At 38.2% G+C, this 16,334-nt stretch overlaps 1 protein-coding gene across 1 annotated transcript; it reads left to right on the top strand.

The window, feature by feature from the left end:
- Nucleotides 1-810: 810 nt before the first annotated feature.
- Nucleotides 811-12,458, top strand: VDAC2 (voltage-dependent anion channel 2). Its single transcript, XM_010567808.1, has 9 exons — nt 811-927; nt 3,820-3,891; nt 4,942-4,991; nt 7,227-7,379; nt 7,468-7,520; nt 7,976-8,203; nt 9,419-9,569; nt 10,493-10,550; nt 11,391-12,458. Exons 2-9 carry the CDS (start codon nt 3,825-3,827, stop codon nt 11,480-11,482), a joined length of 852 nt encoding a protein of 283 aa, XP_010566110.1. The 5' UTR covers nt 811-927; nt 3,820-3,824; the 3' UTR covers nt 11,483-12,458.
- The last annotated feature ends 3,876 nt before the right edge of the window (nt 12,459-16,334 follow it).

Raw genomic sequence — 16,334 nt, forward strand, 5'->3', positions numbered from 1 at the left:
GGCGGCGGCGGCGGGCCTGCGAGCGGGGGAAGGAGCTGGCGTGGGGCGCCGCCGCCCGGGCCCTTCCCTGGAAGGGTGTGCCGTCTCCCCACTCGTCTCGGCCTGGCTTTTCGCATCCCCGTTTTCCCTTTCGGTGCCCTTCTCTTCTGGCAGGCTCTGCTTTACCCCTGCTTTCGGTTTCTGAACACCAAGTTCGCTTTCGAATGTGTAATTTTCTTTCCCTTCTCCGTAGAGTCTCTAAGTTGGTCTAGCTATGGCTACTAGACTAGTGTGCCCACCTCTAAGATGCAAGTAGGGAGAGAGTTGAAGCAAGGGTAGTGAGGTGGTTTGTTGGTTTGGTTTTTTGGGGGGGGGTGTGTGTGTGTGTTTGTTTTTTAAGCTTTAGTAGCTGTGTAAGTCTAAAGGTCAGTGGCATGTCCAATATATATTAACCAAGTATTTTTTTTAATAATACCAATTTCTCTGTTGCTATTTACACTACTGGAACACAATTTCAGTGTAGTTACTGCCATTTTTTTTAAATTACATGAGTACTTAGGTTTTTTTTTATTATAGCCTGATCTAGCCTCTATTCTGAGATCTTAAAAATTGTTAGAAATCTCTATAGAACTCCTTGGCATTCCTTTAATTGCAGGGTGTGAGAGAGTTTTGAAATATCACCTCGAAGGAAAACTGTGTTGTAATAATTCTGATAACATTAATACATTTTCTGTTCTTAGGATGAGGGTTTTTTTTTTCTTTTACAGAAGAAGAAAGCATGTTTGTGGCTCTTGAGTAACAGATTAATTAAACTTCTGTTTTTAAGGTGGTATGAAACAAAAATCAGGGTGGAGCTCCCACTTGATTCAAGTAGATTCTGTGTTTTTTGAAATGAGGAATAATATTATCTGATAGTTGCTTTCACAACAAACCTCTCCTTGTTAAATGGTACTTATATTTTAGTCACTTCTAATTATTAGTTTTTAAGTGAAAGATACTTCAAAATAAGGTTGAAGAAAATTACTTCTGATTATAAGAATTTGCAAATTTAGGTAACTTGCCAATATTGGAGGACACAGCAATAATTTTTTTTGGGGGGGGGGCCCTATTTTCATTTAATGAGCATTCTGATGGTGGCACTGGCTTATCGGGTATTTAGTATACCCCAAATTAACTCTTGCTTTCCCCTTTTGTTCTCATCTATCCCTGTTAGTATAGGATTAGAACAGCAGTGTGACAGTTGTACACTGTTTTAACTTTTTATCACAAAACTTGCATCTGTAGGCTGGAATGTCTGGCAAATACTCATTGGTTTCCTTGCAGTGGGAAGGATGCTTAGTTAGGCCAGATAAAATGGCAACATCCTTTTTACTGTAGTAGTCCTTTGAATTTAGGCACAGATACCAGTTTGTTAACTTCTCAGGACATTACTGCTTAGCATAAATCTGTTGTCTGTATTGGTTGTCTAGTCAGATTGGAAACATTGAAAACAAAAGTAAAAAGCTCATTTATTTATATTGTAAAAGCATGTCTGTGCTAAAGACTAGTATAAAACTTTAAAACTAGAAATAGTTATTCTGAAGATGCTAGTTAGTGAGACTTATTCATTAAAGGAAAAATACATAGCTAAACCTTCTCTAAATTATTTCAAACTGCTAATGAATTGTACAGTTGCTGCACAGCAGACATTTAGAGGGGAAAGCAGTTTCCCACACTTTCTTCTAACTTGGTCTGCCACCTGCTGCTTTTTATTTAATAAATAATAGGAACCATTTAATGTCTTGTCACCAGGATTAGTATCTGTTCTGCTATATATTTGGTTTTTTTCCTCAAGACTTATTTATTATGGACTTGACTTGGGCTAAGCCTTTTTAAGCTTCAAGTGCACTAAGTAATTTTCAGGGTGGTTTGTTGGTTTTTTTGTTGTTGGGTTTTTTTAAGGGACAGATTACTTTATGGAAAAACAGACTTTATGTTCTTGAGCAAGTGATGGCTGTCTTGCTCTAGTGACCTGGTTCTAGAGTTTAGAACTCCTTACTGAAGAAGTTTGTTTGGGGTTTTTTGTTTGTTTTTTTTTTTTCAGTTAAACTATGAATGTAAATGTTTTTGCTCAGAGGAGGTTGAAGTTATCCTCTTGTAGTTTAGGGAGGGTGGAGTCAGGTACTCTGGAAAACTGCATTAGAAATTGTAGAAGGATAAGAAACAGTCTTGTGCCTTGCCATTGCTTGCTAAAATTGTTTGGTTTTTTTTTAATAGTTGCAGTTCATACAGTTAGGCTGTATATGGCAGGTGTAATTAGGGTAGGTGGGGGTTTTTTTTTATGTGGATGCTATTCTGAAACAACAGTCTGTTTAGTGAAATGGTGCCCTAAAGGAAATTTTTTTGAATTGAGTGTTCTAGGAAAGTTTTCCCTTTATGTAGATAAGGCCATGAAAAGATGGAAATAAACTTTTTTGAGGGGGAGGGGGAGAAGCTTGCCTTGATCCTCTGTTACTGAATACACTTAGGATCTTGTGGAGATCTGCAGAAGATAAGCAATTCTGTAGCCAGGTGTTGAAAATTTATATATTGGTTAAAAGTACTATATAAAAATGAAAGTAATCTTTTCTGCTTTCAGTTGAAAGTTAACATGTGAGAATACTGCCCTTGTTGGTTTTGAGGTCCTGAAGATATTTTTCCATTTACTTAAACAAAAAAACCCATCCAAAAAAGCACCCACGCAAGAGCAAGATAAACAGTCGATTATGTTAATCTGACTTTCTCTGCAGAACAAATGTGACCAATCAGTTCGAAAAGATAAGAGAAGATTTTTGTTTGCTTTTGTTAACCTTTTTGTGGTGCTTATCTAGTTAGTTTCATTGTTGTTCCCCAACCCCACAGCGTGGGGGGAGTCATTAACTCTTTGAAATATACTGTGCTTTATGTATTTTAAAACTTTAAAATACAGTGCCTCTGCAATAGTGGCCTTTTGCTGTTGAAATAATGGGAAAACAGGCACTGAAGGAAGGTCCAGACAGAGTATCTTCACACAGAGGAGAAACATACAGGCCCGTGAGACCTTGGGCTGATATCTATCCATCGGGCCGGGGAGGCTGGGTCATAGCTAGTCTTGAATGACAGGTTCATTAACAGTGAGATTGCCAGAGGCTCCCCGTCTGAGAAAGGGACTTTTAAAGAGAGCTTTTCTCACTGACCCAGCACTCCTACTACTTGTTTGTTTTAAACTGGCAAGACAACTGCCAAACTTAAACTCTTGTACATTGGGGGGGGACTTAATCAGACGGCTTGTTAGTTAATGGCTCAGACATTCCTTTTAAAATTGTATGTCTACCATTTAAAATATGGGGTAAATGGTGTTGCAAAACAGATATGCACTCTATTACATTTTGAAAATAAAACCTTGTAGGTCCTTTCAGGTAATTTTCATAAGCATCTGTCACATTTGACTGTGGAACTTCAGGAAATAACTCTCCGCATTATAGTTTGTCAAATTTCCAGTTTCCTGGTTTTTGGTGGTAACTTCCAACTCTGGAAATGTGAGCTATTACTTGATTTCTGGTAATTAAATATGTATGGAGAAATTGCTTGAAAAAATTGGGAACTGGGTGGTCTTGTAATTCTTCTCTACAAGCAGATTACCTAACCTGAGAAAACATTCAGTGTTCACAGTGACCATCACTGAAAATCTGTAGGTGTTTCACAGAATACTGTAATTGTTTGAGCCATCTGTCTATTAACTGCCTTCATACATGAATCTACCTTAAAGAGTATCTTTGTAGCATTTTTTTGTGTGCGCGCAGTGGTAAAAGGTTCACTATTAATTAACCTGTTACCTTTCAGTTCCAATGGCGATTCCTCCATCATATGTAGACCTTGGCAAATCTGCCAGAGATATCTTCAATAAAGGATATGGTAAGAATAGTACCTTTTATAAAACACGGTGTTCGTGGTGCAGCAATGAATTGCCTTTCTAAGCCTGCATGTAAAATTGAGTGCTCAAATGCCTGTGTTTTGGGGGAGGGGGAAGGTGTGTTGTTTTTATATCATTACTGTCAACTAACAGATCATTGGAGACTTTTTTGAGCTGTTTTGATGTGAAGTCTGTTAAGTACTACTGCTTTAGCCAGATAAATGTCAGAGGTGTACAAGTAGGCAAGAATGCAAGCATCAAATGTAATTTAACTTGGGAGTACACCTTGTTCACCAATCTGTCTGTGCCACAACATTTGTTGATGTAGAGAGGGGATATATACCACTGCAACATTATAGCCTTTTTTGGATTAGAAAGAGGAATAGCTGTTGGGATGAAGAATCCTTCAACATTTAAAAATGCTTTAATACCAAGCAGTTGTGTAGTTAAATTCTGCTTTATTACAGTCCTGTTTCTTTCTGTTTTTTGGGAATGCATGTGGGGGCTTTTTTACCAAGACTGTCATTCAGCTCTAAGGGTAACAATGTGAATTGACAGTCCCATAAAACCTACTTAGATTACACTTCCAATGGCTGTGTATTTCCCAGTGACTTCACTTTTACAGTTTTTTACTTTGAGATATTTCTTCTTGGTGCTGAGACACAAATATTAGGCATTGGGATAGCTCTTCGAGTGGCACTGACTACAAAGCTGATGCCCTCTTGGGAACAGAAAAGAATGCATTTTTTCTGTCACTAAATTTACTCTTGAAGTCATCGTTTGGTAGTTAAATGTACACTCTACAATTGAGAGGCTACTCCCCACCTTCTGTGTGGTGATGATAGAACAGACCTCCTGGCTTATTCTGAAGTGGCCTCCTCTACCCACTGTGACATCTAAAATTTGAGTGTTGCTGAAGTCAGCCTATGGTTGTTTTTCTATATGTATATACGTGGCATGCTGCTGAGACTGCTTGGAAAACCAGCTTCTTGGAAAATGTGCATGGTCTTAGTTAAAGCCTACTAGTGTAACTTTGACTTCTGTTTGTTAAGGTTTTGGGTTGGTGAAACTGGATGTGAAAACAAAATCTGCAAGCGGAGTGGTGAGTTTAAATACCTTTTATTCATTATATTTTTTTTTCTGGGCATGTTCTGATATTTAATTAGAAAGGACACCTTCCAGATGCTCTTAAGTAGTTTATAGGTTATATGAATGATAAACTTTTGGTGTAAAATAATTTCAGAAGCCCCTAAAGATCTGACTTTATTCTGAATGTAACAGGGGTATCGCACTGCTTAGTAATCTTCATAAAATAAAAAGGTTTATTAGTTGTCCCTCATGTTATGTCTGAAGGTGAACGAATAGCTGACACATTTTTGAAGTATTTTAATATATCAATCATAGGACACAGATTCTATTTGTATTTGGTGGAGATTTCTGGCATCTTGATGCTTGTTTGAAGCAGTTGACATTGGATTAGCACATTGAATCTTTGGCTCCTTTTTAAAGGTATTAAAGTGTTGCAGTAACGTTCCATGCAAGATGTCTTGGTCATGCAAGCAGTGCCTCCGGTAACTTCTATCTATTTCTAGAGTAAACTTTGCAAGATGTAAAGGTAGTTTGGGTGTTTGTTTTTTTCCCATAACTGGAAGCTTTTACAGTGTAACTGGCTGTTAGAAATAAGATGCCTGGGTTATATGCTGTGTTTTTTCTAGAAGTCTGTATCGCAACTGAAGCATAGTTTGCAAGAGCCCTATTGTAGATGTAGTTGTTCTTATTTTAGCTTGTTTCTTTTGAGGACTACCAGTAATACTGGTAAAACTCTGAAAAATCCAAGCCCTCAGGTGAATCCTCTATCAGTTATAAGCCATCCTTTCCAGGAGGAAAAAGTGCTGGCATATATGTAATGTAGATGTTTTAAAGCAGAGATAAGAGATAATGTAATAATTTGCTACTCCTGAAGCTATTACTACAATGGTTGCCATCACAAAACAAGAAGTTAAAGCTGAAGGTTTTTGGACTTCAAGTTGTGTAGTCCCTGTCACTTGCCAAGAAATAGACCTTACTAGAATTATGCAACTGTATGGATGATTTAGTGGTTCACTAACATAATACAAGTAAATGTCTTGGTCATGGTTAAATTTGATCAGCCACCATTAAAGAACAGTCTCGTGCCCTTGCAATGTGCAGTAGGTCTTGGGCTGTGAGAATATGAATGCTTAAGGACTTGTGATTTCAAATCAGTGTTTCCTTCTGGGGGAGGTGAGTGTGAGGAGTTGATTTGAAAATAATACTGAGCATGGAGGAAGTCAGAGATCAAAATTCTGATTTATATGTTTTTAAGAGTTGAAATAACAAACTTTTAAATCATAAGGGCAATAAAATTTCAGTGAAAAGAGCTCCTTAACATATATTTGCAAACAAGACTTCCACTTCTACTAGGTATTGCCTTTAATTTCTGAATAGTGGTACACAGAAATTATTAATTCTGTTCTTTGTGAGAATCCAAATAGTAAGAGACATGGACTACTTAGTTTAATAAGGAGGTGTGAGTGATATTGCAACTTTTAAATACTTTCAAGAATTCCAAGTAAGACTCTACCAGAAGCATAAAATCAGACTGTCGCCTTAGCTCACAATTCCAACATGAATGTTCTTCCTGTGTGTCATTAAACCAAAGTGTCAGGGGAATTTTATATGTCAGTAAAAACACAGGTGCCTATGGCTTGTGTGAAAGGCTGGTGCATTCATTAGATTGAGAACTCTCTTAAAAAGCAGCAAACCCCCCCCAAACCAAACAAAAAACTGAACTGTCACCCACCCCCAGTTTGAAAAATGATGGCATTCTATGCCATTTTACAGTTGTACATAATTTATCTTCGGAGATGGTTGATGGAATGATGAAAATACATGTGATCCTTCAAGAATTTTACTGGAGTTGTGCTATGTACCTTATAGTGTGCTTGGGTCTTGGTTTGATTTTTAATTTGCTTATTAGGAGTATCAGACTCAATCTTATATTTCAAGAACGTGTTTCTGCTTTTAAGGAGAATACTTACGGTAACTACTGTCTTGCTTCTGAGTTATGATGCAAACCTGTACATTTTGTAATAGTGGCAGAAACATTGCAGTTGAGATGGGGAGTGGGCATAGATCCTCTAGTTCTTGTCCATGTCGTGTCCCCTTCTCCCACAAGTTGTCTAATGTTGTTGAACTAGTTGCATAGAATAACAAGATCCTGGTGTTTGCCGAATAAAAGTATTTTCTCTTTTGGCACTGTGTAATGCTTTCAGGATCACATGTATCTTCCGTATAACATGGACACTGTCCTTTTTAGGAATTCACAACATCTGGTTCGTCGAACACAGACACTGGAAAAGTGAATGGGAGCTTGGAGACCAAATACAAGTGGGCTGAGTATGGGCTGACTTTCACAGAAAAATGGAACACAGATAACACTCTGGGAACAGAAATTGCAATTGAAGATCAGGTAATAGATTGGGAGAGTATTTATTTGTTTTATTTAAGTAGCAGGACTGAATTTACAGGTTTATCTTATCTTCTTCCCCTTCAATTAGATTGCCAAAGGCTTGAAGTTGACATTTGATACAACTTTCTCACCAAATACAGGGTAAGAATTGTTAACCTTTTTACCTTGTTTAGGGCAGTGACAACACCCATGGTCAGTAAATGTTTATGTGGTCTGTTGTATTGACAGAGATGTTTGTATGGTTTGCTGTTGATCCAAATTAGCAAATCCCAATGCTAAAGGCTTCTGCTCTTTAGCATCATATCTTATTCTATGGGGTTAGTACTGGGCATTTCACAACAGCCTACTTCGCTTGTTTTCTGGGATAGAAATACTTGGAAGAATGCGGGAGGCATGGAAATGCCTCTGCATTCATCACAGAATGCCTGTTTGCAGTAGCCCTGTGCTCTTGTAATGGGCTGGCTGTGCTTTGGCCCAGTCTAGAGGATGCATGTAGGTGGCATTTAGATACATTATGTAGAGTCATATGGCTCGAATTTGGCAGTTCATTGAGGAAGATCAAGCCTTGTCTTAAGATAACTGTTTCTCTGTTTCAGAAAGAAAAGTGGTAAAATTAAGTCAGCTTATAAACGTGAATGCCTAAACCTAGGTTGTGATGTTGACTTTGATTTTGCTGGGCCTGCAATCCATGGTTCAGCTGTCTTTGGTTATGAAGGCTGGCTTGCTGGTTATCAGATGACTTTTGATAGTGCCAAATCCAAATTGACAAGAAATAACTTCTCTGTGGGTTACAAGACTGGAGACTTCCAACTGCACACTAATGTGTAAGTACTGAAAATTGTGTCCAGATTTACAGAAGCAGGCTTTCTCTACCTTTCCTTCTAGTCAGAATACAAATGCTTGAAATACCAAGAGGTGGTTGCAAGGCCATGAAGTGAAGTGCATTTTTCAATAGGAAACTCAAAATAAATGATGAATGTTACTTTGTATCTCTTTTTCAAAACAGTAAATACTGGTGGCTTGTTAGCACTTACAGTGTAATACATGCTACAGCTTATTAAATACTGAAGTACATGCAAATTGGAAGTGCAATAGTTCAGTTATGCAGAACTTATCATAATGCTTTTTCCAGCTTTCCCATTACACTGAATTGTATCTCACTATAATTTAAGGGCGGTAGATTGTTAGAGGTAGTAATTAGTGTTGCACTAAGTAGGCCAGTAGTAGTTTCTGGAGCAAGACTAGAGCTTTGCTTTTGGACTTCTTGAGTAGGTTCATCTTCTTGCCTCTCTGGGATGAAGAGCGCATGAAACACTTAGAGTGTAACTGAACAAATGTAAGACATCTTGTTTATGTATTTTCTTAACACTTGCTGCCTTCAGATCTTAAGTGTTCTTCAGAGCAAGCTGATCAAAACCTACTGAAGAACATAGTGTTTTCAATCCAAGTTAATAAAAATTGGCATTGTTCTACTGCATTTAGTTAGGAAATTACTTATTTGATTTTTGAGGTAGAAGTTTGTTTCTTTTGGAAGGGGAGGGTGGTGATTGTGTCTGTCTGGGTTTGTGGAAGTTGAGGTGTATGGGAGGAAGCTACAAAACACTATGGTCTGGGCTGTAAGAATTGTGTTTCAGTTTACTAATGTCAAACAATGTGACAGATTTTTTAAAAAGTCATCTAATTCTTTAGGAATATCATATGTATTCAATAATCCTAGAATTCAGAATGCCTGTTTCCTAACTATTAACGTTTATCTGTTTTGTAAGGATGTGATCTGGGATTACATTCAAGTACTTAGTTCAACATTAGTGTGAGAATTAGCTGTAGCATGCTGAAGTGCTTTTTTTTTTCTCCCCATGAATTATTGGAGTTTAATTTTGCCCTGAAGCCTTTGTTCTTCTCCCCTTCTCCTGTCAAAAAATGTGAAACAACTCAAACTTCTGGAATTCTCATTTCTATAAAAATTTGAAGTAGGTAAAAAAAAAAAAAGTTGGGATTATGTAAATATAGGAAACTAACTTTTTTCTTAATTTGTGTAGCAATGATGGTTCAGAATTTGGTGGGTCAATTTACCAGAAAGTGAGTGACAATCTTGAAACTGCTGTAAACCTGGCTTGGACAGCGGGTAGCAACAGTACTCGCTTTGGCATTGCGGCTAAATACAAGTTGGATTCCACTGCTTCTATCTCTGTAAGTATGGCTCTAACCAAAAGGGTGATGCTAAGCACAGTGTATTTTCGGTGTCTGTGAATCTGTGTGTTGTTAGTACAAAAGAATGTAATAATTCAAGAAGTCTTGTAGGAATTACTCTTACAATCCAGGCAGTTAAAATTAAACCAGCATTTCAATTCTGTAATGTTGCATACAGCAACTGCATACAGTCCATTTTAGAATCTGACTGTCAGATGTTGTGCTACTCTAGAGGACTTTATGTATTGACTTAAAAAAAAAAAAGGAAAAAAAAAATTGAATAAAACCCTTCATGTCTAGTTCCATAAGTTTACAAAATTTTTTTTAAAACGAATTTTTGAGGAAGTCTCTCACGTTCTTATGGTAAGAGCTCTGGCAGTATGCAGAAAAGTTTTCTGTATGTTATAAAGTTAGAATTGAACCTGGATTGTTGGAATTGTCCTATAGAGGAAGTGATGCAAAGTGAGATAAAGAATTTTGTACATATTGTTTATGATGATACTGTGAAATGTTTGCTGCTTGACTGACTGGACCTGCAAGGTACTAATTCTTTTGTAATAAGATGAACATGGAGGATTCTTCTGAAGTGGCTTGTTTTGGGAGACTGTGGTGGTAAATCACTATGGCCTTCTGAAGAGGGAGCAGTGGGGAAGTTCACCTGCCAAACTACATTCCAGTAACAGTTCTCCCTGCCCTTACATTCTGTCTGCTTTTAAATATGTTACTGTTTCAGCTGTAAGTTGGGGGGCTAGAGCATAGCTGGGAAGAGAGAATCCAGTAAGCACAGAGTTATTGAAGGAACAAGTAAAACTTGGTTATGTTGATAATGGCAGAGTTGCCACAGTTACTCAAGTTTCTGAATGGTGACAAAGAACTAATCAGTTACAACATTTCAATTGCTTTTGTCTTGGTTTTTTTTTCAGGCAAAAGTGAACAATTCTAGTCTAGTTGGAGTGGGTTACACCCAGACCCTGAGGCCAGGTAAGGGTTATCACATGAATTTTGTCACATACGTATCTTCTGTACATCAGAAAGAAAATGTTTGAGATCTATGCATTTATATCCATATATAGAGCTATTTCCCTTCAGAATAATTTTGTCTTGAAGCCAAAGTAGGTGTTTTACAGTAGCTTACGTTGAACATCAAACCTTTATCTAAACAAGACAAATTCCACTGTATCTAATGGTGCATCATACTCCTCATTGATTTGTGTAGGATTGGACTGCATTGTGTTTGATAGCTTAGCTGTAGGCTGTGCAAAGCAGTCTTTTTTTTTAGCATTGCTTTCTTGAGTCATATCTGACCTGAATGATAGCAGGTCTTGAAATAATGATTAATCATCAAAAGTATGCACTTCTGCTCTTCATATTTGGTAAAAAAACCTCTAGAATTTATCTTGTTCTGCTTAAATACGAAAACACCTGTTAATGATATATTATCATTGGTTAGTTCCTTCTTTGAAAACGAATAAAAATCATAGTTTCATTCCATCCCTTCCTTGGTACAAGTGTCTGTCTTTCTATGCATAACTTTCCTCCTTCTTTGCACACCTTAATGTAGAAAAGGAGAGCTCTTGTGTACTTAACAGTTAGAGACTTTGTATATCTACTGTATAACATGGTATTTACAAAAAGCATCTAGCTTGATTCATATGACTACCTTTCAATAGATTTCATGGGTAAATAGATTTTTCTGTAGAAATCTTTAGAGGAAAGTAATGAAATAGAAAAAGAGCTGCAACTGGGACTTGTAATGACAGAGGTTGAGTTGCATGAAAGCTGCTCTGTATGTTGTAAACATGCTGTTTAAAAATCTTACAGGTGTGAAGCTTACACTGTCTGCCCTGATAGATGGAAAGAGCATCAATGCTGGTGGCCATAAACTTGGTCTTGGCCTGGAATTGGAGGCTTAAAAAGGCGAAGAAACTGTTGCAGAGAAGGGATATCAGAAGAATTTGGCCTTAAAATGTATTTCCAATGTGACCAGCAGGCTTTTTTTTCCAAGAAGGATGACCTAGAACAAGAGCTGTATTTGAAGTATTTAGACAGTTACTTGTTAGCTGGTTTCTAGTTAAATTGGTTACCCATCTAGTTAAAATTCTGCATTAGTGCAGTCACTTAAACATTATTTAAATGTATTTAACTGTTTAATGCGCTACCCACAAATAATGAAATAGACATTTATGAAAACTGTACAACTGTGTGCATGTTTGTTTTTATGTTCCTTTTAACATTCGATATTGCCATTGAATGAAAAATGGATCAGTGGATGTTTTGAAGTGAGGACAACAATTTTGTTAAATCACCTGAAGTAGAAATATATTTGGTATCCCAAGACAAATTATGAATAAAACAAGTACACACGCATACTTGTGCCTCAGATATTTTAAGAGTTAAGATACGAGGGTAGTGCTCAGTTAAGTTTTAATTTTTAACTTAATCCAAGAAGGTAGTGCTCTATACCTTTGTGCAATTAAGGACCCCCAGCCATGACAACACTGAATATAGATGGTTTTCATTGAACAGTTGGATTCCTCAAGCAAGTTGAATGTGCTTTTCTATCAGGTAAGATTTGTCATGACACAATGGTTTAATTCCCCCTGTGTTTCACAGGCAAGATTTAATGCATTACTAGTTGGTCTCTTGATGCAAAGAGTGCAGAATTATGTACTTGGCACACTGAGATGTTTAAGAACTGATCCTTGATGCTTTTGCCCAAGGGGTGAAACACCTCGCCACAAACACACCTTTTGCTTATACTTGTATGAAGTGAGATGTATCTCTGCAACTGAATGTAACAGTGTAATGGTGTAACAGCCTGCTTGTCCCAACTGCTGTTGAGAGGTTTCTGCTTAAAATGACTGAAATAAAGGCTTAATTTTAAATGGAGATGGAGGAAAATGCATCCGATTTTGCTTTGCCTTTGACTAATAAATCTTGGCAGGTATCCATTTTAAGTCCAGAAACATGCAGAGTAATGGGAAAAACTCGGTGTGTGTTTTTCCAGGATAGAATTAAGAGAGAATAGAAGTATGAGGGATGTTTGGTCTGTGAACATAACATCCCTTAAAGTCAAACATAACTAGCTGTGAATGCTTTTAATGTGGAATATATTAAATACATGTAGTTACAGTGCTTGTGTTTAAGAATGGGGATTTACTGAGTTCAGAGGAGTGTCTCGAGCCTACTCCTTACAGTCTCTCATAGCTAAGAAGGGTGTCTTGATACTTAGTCTTGCACTCTGTAGTTCACAGCAGCTCCCTTTATAGGGCGGGTGGTCAGCTTACGATCAGTAAGCTTTATCTCTGGTTTGCAAGCTGTGTTCAGTTCGTGCTGGATTAGAGTTAACCCCCATTAAAGTCCTAGTGATTTGCTAGAGGTCTTGTTCCGTCCTGTATTGTTGCCCTCATACTCAAATTCTCGAGTTAAGTACTCTTGTAAACTGCCTCTGTTTAGGTTTTAGCTGTGGAGTAGCTGAGCCACCTTCTTTGCAGAAGATAGAGCAGGGCTTAAGCTTCCATCTTAGGCTCTTTTGCAGTCTTGCCAGTGTATTTGACCAGTTCTGTTACATGACAAAGAGAAGGTTTGGCAGCATTTGTGCTTTGGAGTACCTTTACTGCTGCTGTCACTAAATGCCCTTTTCTGAGGAGCACTTCTACCACTTAGTGATGGAAGAAGCATGTAAGGTGCAATTTGTTGCTCTCTTTTTGCATGTTAACATTTGTAAACTATTTTTAATTTGAAGTGTTTTTATGTGCCAGACCACTTAAAGCTAGAGACTGTGTGGCCAGGCTTTTGAATTTTAGTATGGGTTCTTTTTAGTATAACCATCTTTGGTGCCTCACAGAGTCTGTCCAGGCTGCTGCTTCTGGGAAAAAAAAAAAAAAAAATTTCTGTGTGCCTGTATCCATTGTCCAGCTGTAGCACCTGGGCAAATAAAGGAGACTTATGAATGACGCTTTGTTTGCATCCTTAAACCACTATGGCTGCAACATTGATGTTTCTCAGGTTTTGGAAGCTTTTGATAGGGCTGTCATTGTCTGATACTTTTTTGGTGGTGATGTTTTGTGTGTTTGGTTTGTGTTGTGTGGTGGTTTTGGGTTTGTTTGTTTGGGGGTTTTTTGTGTTGTTTGTTTTTTTTGTTTTTTTTTTTTTTTAGAAACAGCTACTCTAACCTTTTTCTTCACTACCTGCTCAACTCTAGCTGTTTTTCCTGAGGTCACAAAATGGGCAAGTGAAATTAAAAGCAGATATTGCAGTTTCTCTTCAACTTTTTGTACAGATTAATAATGGAAAGCTTGAATCTCTTAATTTTACTCTTTTCACGTGCATCACTTTACTAGTCCTCAGCCTTTAAACCTTAAGTAGTTTGATTTGTTATAATGCTGATAGGCAACTAGAGAAATAAAAGGGCTCTGCAGTAGTTAAGACAACTGTGAAAATATGAGTTTCCCTAAAATATTGTCATAAATCACTACTTTGAGCATGATAAGGAAGTTCAGTGTCTATCTCTTTACATCTCTCAAATGAGGCTTAATAAAAATGGCTTTCAAACTTTCTTTTCAAGTGCATTACAGAAGCTGGTGGTGTAATTGGAGCTTTGTGGTAAGGAATGTTGGTAGTTTAGCTCCATTTTGTTAGAACATGTAAGAAGCCTTAATGATAACTTTAAGTACTAGCCAGCCTTTCCTCAGGTTTCTTTCTGAATAAAATAAAAACACTTGACATAACCAATTACCTGAGCATGGCTGTGCATCCTGTTTGTGTGACCTGTAGCATTGCATTCCTGCCTGGTACAGCTGGAGTAGGGGTTGTCTGTGTGCATATTGCAAAGAGACTTAATCACACTTTCATAAATAAAAATCCTTTCACATGAGATTATCATGCCGTGGATTTTGCAAGTTACTGACTCCAATGTTTGTCCTTGCTGTGCTGTAGAAATTCTCCAGGTTGTTTCAATTAACCTTGCATTCTTCATGTGGTTCAGCTTGGTGTGATACATACTTAAATCTGCCTCTTGCACACTGCAGTCATTCAAACCCAGGAAATTTGTTTGGAGCTATTTTAGATTGGGCATGGAAACCTTTCACCCTCAAGCATTGGGGCGCAGGCTTTTAGCTTTCCCTTGGCTATCGCTGGGATAAAGCCAGGAAGTAATAGAACGTGCTTACTGCCCTCTAATGTCCTGTTCTGGTCTTTGGCTTATTACTGCAATAGTCTGTCTACCAGGCACAAAGATGCATTTAAATCTACGGTGACTGCACTTCTCTAGGAAGTAGAACCGAGCAAACAGAAGACAGCCCACGCAGGGATGGTTCAGCCCTGCTTATGTCAAAGGTCCTTGTTTCCTTATCACACCAGTCAGCAAAGACAGAAGCAATTCTATGAAGGTAAGCCACTAATGATGACAAATAGTGGGTCACACCTGTGGCAGCGGTGTCTTAATGGCAGGTACAAATGGTTCCTGTGAACTGACAGAAAGGAAAACCCAAAGAAAAAGCTGGGTGCCTTGTTATGTGGCATGAAAGGGCTACATTTGTTGCATGTGGTTTTATTGTGTTTGTCAGCCTCCCTCTGCAGTGGAGTATTTCTGTTCCTGATCTGGGATAGGAATAAAACCAGACTATCAGTTATTGTAGTCTCATTCATTGTGTTTTAGTGATGTCTCCCTTCTCATGATTGTTCCTGGGACTGCCTTTGGTTGCCTATTGTGTCCGTCTTTCCACGTGCTGCTGGGTCAAATGGAAAGCAATAAGCAACTGAATTTTTGTGAGCTTAACGTACAGTATCTTCTACTTTAGCTGTGAATTCGATACTGATGCTCATGTGAAGAGGCAGACTTTTCTTTGCATGGCAATTTCTGAAAAATAATATGCAATTAAAATAAAAATGCTATTAGACAAAATGTGGGGTGTTACATGCTGTGAGATTTAGTCCATATCTAAACTGATATTTATCTACTGGTGTTGGGAAAAGCACTGACAGACCTTTAAAGAAGGCAAGCAGTCAGACTTTGTTTCTGCTCCAAATGTTTGACCTTTGACTACAGCACATGTTTTTAAATGAGAATTTTCTGCTGAAACCAACACTATGGCAATATTTGCAGTACAGTTACTGCTGGTGAACAGTATTGCGCACATCAGAAATCTTTCAAGGGTTTGTGGGTGTTTTCATGGTATGTTCTTTGTCCTGGATCTGTGGGGGCAGATCCTTATGCTGAAGTAATTACTCTGTTGCATGGGTTTGCATTGTCAGCAACTCCGTACCTTTTTTATGTTGCCTGTGCTCTATGAGCATTAAAATACTAAATGGCTTTTACAAAAATCTCCCTAATCTTACTTGGTGTGCTTCATGGAGTAGGTTCGGGCGTGCTAGGGTGAGTCAGTTACGAGTGCTCAGCCTGATGCCGGGCCTAGCGCAGGTGGGGAGAGCTGAGGAGGTTCCTCACAAGGAACCGGTGAGCTTTGTCCTTGGGTGTTTTATTGATCCATGGTGGCATTATTAAAAACACACCTTAACTGAACCTTTATGAGGCACACGTAACCTCTTCATTTAAGAAATCCTAAGTTTTGCTATGCTGTGTTTAGGGCTTGGCTGCTGTGTGGGGAGGGCTATTTTTTTGTGCGTAGATGTGACCGAGATGTTTTCCCCTGCAGCTGCCGAAAGAGCGTCATTGCAATTTACGATTTCTAGTGACCCAGTCCGGCGGTAGCCGCGAGAAGGGGTGGGATCGTGCCCGCAGGCAGGCCGGACCGGGGGCCGCGC

Source organism: Haliaeetus leucocephalus, unplaced genomic scaffold (genome assembly GCF_000737465.1).
Source record: "Haliaeetus leucocephalus isolate CR32 unplaced genomic scaffold, Haliaeetus_leucocephalus-4.0 Scaffold229, whole genome shotgun sequence".
In the NCBI taxonomy this organism is placed as follows: domain Eukaryota; kingdom Metazoa; phylum Chordata; class Aves; order Accipitriformes; family Accipitridae; genus Haliaeetus; species Haliaeetus leucocephalus.